The sequence below is a fragment of the Physeter macrocephalus genome, chromosome 16 (assembly GCF_002837175.3).
Source record: "Physeter macrocephalus isolate SW-GA chromosome 16, ASM283717v5, whole genome shotgun sequence".
NCBI lineage: Eukaryota > Metazoa > Chordata > Mammalia > Artiodactyla > Physeteridae > Physeter > Physeter macrocephalus.
In genome coordinates this window covers 100101502-100108777 of record NC_041229.1, presented here as the reverse complement: position 1 = coordinate 100108777, position 7276 = coordinate 100101502, and the positions used below count along the sequence as shown (strand labels likewise).

Below are 7276 nucleotides of genomic sequence, written 5' to 3'. Positions count from 1 at the left end.
CCCGTGAGCCATGGCCGCTGAGCCTGCGCGTCCGGAGCCTGTGCTCCGCAGCGGGAGAGGCCACAACAGTGAGAGGCCCGCGTAACACAAACAAAACAAAACAAAACAAAAAAAAGATGAAAAATGACTGCTTGTAGAAACAGGCCAAATAGGATTCAATGAATTTTAATCCTGGGTTTTCATTCTCTAGGGAAATCCATCAATATTTTTGGATATTAGTTTTTTATCTGTACAATTATGAGAGCAGACTAATTAATTTCTAAGGTATCTTTTAGCTCTAAGAGTCTAAGTTTTTTTTCCTTCTCAATATCTTTCCACCTGTACTACAGATGGATCTTTATTCTGAACAGATTTTCTATTTTGCTGTAAGGTACAATTGTGTTCCCAAATTGGAGTTAGGAAAATGAAGTTTCACAGCAGAATTATGTCTATATATAAAGGCATTAGGTCCTATTAAATTTTTTTCTAACAGTAAAATTCACACAATGTTAAAAGAAAGTAGAACACCAAGCCAAAAAAAACTCCACGCTTAAACTCAGAAACCTTTATACGATTGTAACTAATATAGCATGTTTGTCTACATTAAATTATATGCTCCTAGATTTTCAATTAATTCCTTCATTTATTTTACAGGTAGGGTAGATTCCTTCATTGTTTAATGCCCACAGTCTTTTCACTAAAACCTACTTAGCTTTGTGACAAGCAATTTCTAGGGTACCATAAACATTTTAACTTACCAGGCGTGGAGATGGATGCCTTGCTACTCTTATTATGGAGACTCCTGAAATGATAAACTGGATATAAAAACATATATTTATAAATACTCATTGACAATGCTCATCAACTTAAAAAATATTTTTAACAACTCGCTCTTCTAAGTCAATTAGTTTTAGAATATTAAGAGTAAAAAAATATAAAGAAGTTTCAGTGGAAGAGGTGAGGACAAGTTTATGTCATATAGTAATGAAGATAACAGTACGGTCACTAATAACAGAAACACATAGGGGACAGTGGGCATAATTCAGACAGTGGGTTGTGGAATATGCCAAAGATGACTTAAGCAGTCCTGAATCAGGGACCAAGTTTGCTTATATCTGCGCATGCTTTCTGAACTCATTCGATTCTTACTTCTAATGCTATACTTCCTATAGAGATGCTGTCACTGATTATAATTACTGTGTATGAATCCGGATGTAAAAAAGTAGTCCATGAATCTATTCCAGATTGTGTTTGTATAAAATACATCTCTTAACTGAGACTGTAGCCATTATTAGCATAACAGCTGCTATTCATGTTTTTGCATTTGTTTTGTTACAAACAGGTTCCATTATTTCATACCAGGCTACTCTGTCTATTTCCCAGACGTGTAAAGCTATGTCATATTGTTTGAATGTGGGCTGCACAATCCCTGTGAAATATTCCTTTTGTCTTATCTGTTTTAGTGGTTTTGACAAAGATCTAAGTCAAAGGCTAATTTGTGGAAAAATAGCATTCATACTATACACCACATACAGGAAGGCCAAACTTGAAGCTTACTAATTACTCAAGGATAACTTAAGTCTACACACTCAGCACTTCATTCTGTAGCAAAATTGAGATTTCTAAGAAGGTACACAGTGAAGGTAAGAACTAGTTCAGAATACACAGTGAAAATACCTTGTGAATTTTAAACTAGTGCTAACTAGACTACCAAACCACGTGCTTTACAAAATGTCTTTCAAAGTTTATGACCTAAATGAGAAGTTTTGCCTTGGATTATATTTAATTGAAATTTTACACAACTTAATCTAGAAGCTAATCATGATATTTTTATAACATGAATGATTAAAAACATTGAAGGACAGGAATCATTTATCTGGATTTTATCTGCAAATTTACTATTTTTCTCATATTATTTTCCAAGGCAATGCTTTGACACCTATAAGCCAATGTACAAAGGCAGTGGCTCTCCTAGAGGCCACTGCTTCCTTTATAGCCCTCTCAAATGGTGGCCATCTTATCTCCTACTGTCCTTCTAACACCGGTTCTAAGCATGGGTAAGTGGTCTCCTTGCTTCTGGTTGTTACTTCCAACCATTCTTTCTCCTCCAGCTTTGAATCAGATGTCATCAGATTCTATCACCCACTATCCCTTCTGGTTAAAGTTCTATCACCCACTATCCCTTCTGGTTGAAGTCATCTACTGACCCCTTGGTCACTCTTCTATTTCTAGGTGATTTTAATTCTTTTCTAAACTTTTCTCTCACACCTCTTAATCCTTGGTAATTTCAGAGTATACTTATATGATCTTTCTTATAACCTGGGCTTGTAGTTCTTTGAATTTCTCTCCTCTAATCCTTTGACTCTATCTTATCTCAGTCACTCACTCCCATGTTCATTCTCTTGTACTTATTTCTGTCAATAGGTGTAACACCTTTCAAATCTCAATTTTAATTATCTCACTCTGTCCACCACCTCCCATCCTCCTAGCTCATAACCTGCAGTATTGCAACTCTAACAATCTTTTGACCCCATCTGGAGCTATAATCTGAGCCCCTTACTTCTCTGTTATATTCTTTCCTTCACCAGCTTCAATCCCATGGTCAGCTATTAAAAACGCTCATTTTTATACACTCTCAACTCCTTTGCACCTTTCTTGTTTGATCACAGTTGTATGGTTAAACCAAAATCTTGATTAAATGCAGTTGTCCTTCTTACTACATGCCTGTGTCCATCAGCTGAACATGGCCTAAGAAAGATGTACATAACCACCTTGACCCATCTCACTAGACAATCATGTTCTAAAAGCTTAAGTGAGTCCTTAATGCTGCATGAAAGTCATGCTACTTTTCCACAATCCATATACTCTCTCTCGCTTTTCCTAGATGACTATTTCCTATTCTCTTCTCTCTCCTCAAACAACCAATCCTTTCTCCATTCACACTCGCAGATCATGATCTTGCTTCCTAAATTACTGAGATATTTGAGGTCATCAGAAGAAAAGTTCCACAAGCTCCCAACACCTGACTATCTACCTATAAAATTTGTCCTTTCTCTCTGGTCCTCTACCTTCCCTCCTGTTACCTGCCTGGACACTATTTACATTAAAGGTGGATAATTTTTTGCTGGGGGCTGTCTTGTGCATTAGAGGATGTTTAGCTGCATCCTTGGCCTCTGCTTACTGGATGTACACCCACAGCTGTGAAAACCAAAAATGTCATCACCAAATGTCCTCTGAGGGGAAAAATCACCTCTAGTTGAGAACCACTGCTAGAGATGAACTGTCCATACTCCTAGCTATTTGTGTATTAAAATGTTTCATTTCCTGCCTACCCAAGTCCATGATTCTAATAATCCCTTCCTCCCCCCATTTATCTCATATATCATCAATTTTATCTCTTCTGGTTCAGTCCCTTCAGCAAAAGACATGAAACAACCTACTGAAACAAATAAGCAAACCCCGCCCTGAGCCAAGTTTCCCTCAACTACTACCTCATTCCTCTATACCACATTACACCAAAGCCCTTAAAGGAGTTGTCTGTATTTGCTGTCTCTAATTCCTCTCCTCTCATTATTATTATTTTTTTAAATTTTATTTCATTTTTTAAGTTTTTGGCCTCCCCCATGGCATGTGGGATCTTAGTTCCCCGAACAGGGATCGAACCCACACCTCCTGCATTGGAAGGCAGAGTCTTAACCACTGGACTGCTGGGTCTCTCTCATTATTTTTTAAACCAATTCCAATCAGGGTTTTGCCCCACCTTCCGATGAAACTATTTGTCATGCTTACTACTGGCCTCCATATTGCTAAATCCAGTGGTCGATTCTCAGCCCTTGTCTTATTTGACAACATAACACAATTTAATATAGTTGATCTTTCCCTATTTCTTTGTTCACTTGGCTTTCAGGATGTCACACTCTGCAGACTTTCCTACTACTTTATGGCTGTAAGAAACCACAGGAGAGTGCAGGTAATGACAAATTTAGAAAATTTGTGAGTATAGACTCATTGTGTGAGGAAGCTAAGGTAAAGACCCTAAATACGAAAATTAACCATGCTAATGGAGATTATGCTTAAGATTCTGTCTTTCATATATCTAAGGACAATCCAACCTATGGTTGTCATTGTTTATTCACTCCTATATCTATATCTCTTGTAATAGTACTGGTAAATTAAAGGTGCTTAAAAAATACTTGTTGAAAAAAGAAATCTGATTTTGAATAAATTACCAACATGGGATTTAGTTACTTAGCTCTCCTGAAAATTTTGTTTAGAAACTGTTCCCTATGTTCCACTAGTGGCATGAATATTATTTACTGAATGATTAAATAATATAAATGTATTCTACTTACAATAATTCCCCATAAAGAACATCCTGTTTTGTAAGTTATAGGTTCATATGTTCCAAAGACTCCTTTAATTTGTCCTATATACAAAATCAATAGGAGATACCACATGAAAACGCTAAAGATGCCAATCATAATCTGGATAGCCTATGAGAAGAGAATGTTATTAGTATCGAAACCATGTAATTTATAACATAATTCCAAAAAGTGCTGACTATGAGAAACATTCAACATTTTTACAAAAGAAGAAAGTAAAATAGAAATGCACTTAACCATGAAATTTGTGGATTGGTTAGTCCAAAAAGAGGGCCCTTACCAGGAAGTACTGAGGTTTACCAAATAGGAATCAGTCATACTTGGAGCATCAGACTGTTCAATAGTAATTCTGGTGAATTCTCCCATAGAAAAGTTGACAATCTGACTCTACTACTAGCTATCCTCCCTACCTAACAAGTAATGACGTGACAGGAGAATACTGAGGTTAATTCTTTTCCTTCAAGGCACATTTGGTACGGATCTTTTTTCACAAGCATGCTGAGGTGAGGTAGAGTCAACACAGAGATACAAAGAATACCCAAAGTAGACTTACTTGCACAAGGTCTTCCTATTGGTAGGGGAGAATTATTACTCAACTTTAATTTGTAAAAAGACAATTATAATCCCAGTAAATATGTATCAGTAAATTTCTGAATTTATATGTAAACTGATATTTCAACTATGAATCACATTTTTAATTACTCTTTAAAAATTTCAGAGGATACATTATCTTCACTTTCATAAACTTTAATAGGAAGCTATTTAATGCTTTAACTTTAATGATTCCAGTTCTTTGTAAAGCAAGTAATCTATGAAACACATAAATGCAACTGGCTCATATTAAAGATATGTTTTAGAGAAATTTTTTTTCATAGAAAACCCACTTTTTTGGGGTAACAAACTTATGCATTTAGATTCAGATTTTAAGGTTTCCTCTGAATCAAATTTGGAAGAATGAAATTATTTTCAAAGGTTCTTTGGATCTGACTGGGAGAAAATCCTTTACTAGATCTCAAAATCCTTGAGAGCCTGGACTTAAGTTGTCCCACTGTTGTCAGCAGCCTCTAACATGGCGCCCCGCATAGAGCAGGCACCCAGTAAATACCTCTTGAACAAGCACATCAGTACCAAGAACATTAATTCGACATGACTTTCTGTTAACTATAAAAGGAGTGAGTGGGCTTGAGAAATAGTGTCTACTTTTATATGGATTGCAGCTTTTCTATATAAAACTATGAAATACCTAAGTAGCCAAATCTTGTAAAGGGCTCTTACAAGAAAGCAAGGCTGCTAGTATCTGGAGAAGGACAAACTGACTTTTCTAATTTAAAAAGTATTCTTAACCTAGAGCCAATGAATGGGTTCTAGGAGGTCATATGCTTCTTCCCTTTCCACACACATAAATGAGTGCAAAGGATTATGATACGTATATGAGTCTGGGGAAAAGATTCAGAGCTTTCTTCCTATGCCCAAAGAAGTCTGTGACTTGAAAGAGGTTAAGAATCTCTGCTGAACAAGTCAGGTAGGAGACTTAGACAACTGGTCTACACAGTAGCCAAATTCAAAGGAGAAGTTCACATCCAGTGGGAAAAATTTTTTTCCCCCTCAGAAGTGATCTTTGAAATTCCTTGGTGTTTATTAAGAGAGCTAGATAAACTCTGTCTGTACTTTAATAGAAAAGACAAATTAATATTAATAGTCCTACTGCATAGACATCAATATAGTAATTAAAAAGATCAGCAATACATCTCTCTCACAGTTAAAAAAATCTTTTTTTCTTTTATTACTTTTTTGATTTATCCATTACTCTGTGTATATTGATGTAGTCAGTACACATATCTAAGCACATATTTGTTTATAAAGGGCAATGAGATCAAATTTGTAAAAGGCTATCAATATTTTTTTTAAAACCCCAAAACTTTTACCCTTTTGACTTTACCAAATCTGCCGCTCTCCAGATTCAAGAATATTCCTTATTAAATAGAAATAGTGCATGATACTGAATTTAGTTAAAGTGAAGTCTTACTTACCCCTAAAACAAGAGAATCTGCCGTAGAGACTTTTGAACAACACGCACATAGAGCCATACTACCAGCATTGCTTCTAGATGATTATGTCTCTAATCTTTGGTGATATTTTTATTAGCAAACGTCTACAAAACAGTACAAAACACATATGCACGCTTTGCTCAAAAGAAAGTACTTAAGTTCATTTCTTTTCTTATGGTTTTGCAACCACCTCCCCAAACTCTGAAGCAATCGCTTTTCCACGGCTTAATTGTTAGAGGCAATTTGTATCCACCTGTTCTGAATAACAGTCTCCAAAACGGAAAAGCCTCCCTCTATGACTAAAAAATTTGGTATATTACAGATATTTTCTCTGAGTAGTGAACAGTGTCTCTGGATGATAAAGTATAAAGAACACCTAAGGGATAGTGTTAGAGGATTTTCAGTAAAGCTGTTCACAGTTCAGTTGCACTTCATAATCAATTCAGTGTAACTCATAATGCCATGTTTGCATTTTTAAAACCAAATTCTTGGACTTAAATTCATCATGGGCTTGTGATTTTTTTCTGACACATACTTGCTACCTAGTTCTTCTTTCTATAAGATGAACTTTTTCCTCCATGAGACAACTTATCAAAGTTGCTTCCACAATCCTAAAGGTTCTTCCTGTTTTTTTTTTTTTCCTGCTATTCCTGCATTTCCCCCTGATGTTTAAATCACCTTCTTACTTACGTGAACATTAAAAACTTGGCTAATAATTGTATCCCCTCCTGGGATTTTATCCACTTTTGGATCTGAAATTACACTGTTTAACATCTTCTAACATGGCATACTTAGGTCAATAACATGAGTTACACCATTTAGCCACCCAGGTGATCATCTAATGGATGATCTCAAAACTTGAGCCTT

General features: G+C 35.8%; 1 protein-coding gene across 1 annotated transcript in view; it reads right to left on the bottom strand.

Annotated features, from left to right (window-relative positions):
• Positions 1-6448, bottom strand: part of MS4A13 (membrane spanning 4-domains A13) — a 31352-nt gene extending 24904 nt beyond the window's left edge. The window contains exons 1-3 of the mRNA XM_024133440.1: positions 6392-6448; positions 4332-4472; positions 738-794 (exon numbers count right to left, since the gene is read on the bottom strand). Of these exons, the coding sequence (XP_023989208.1) occupies positions 738-794; positions 4332-4472; positions 6392-6448 (255 nt within the window). The remainder of the gene's footprint in view (positions 1-737; positions 795-4331; positions 4473-6391) is intronic.
• Positions 6449-7276: the final 828 nt, after the last annotated feature.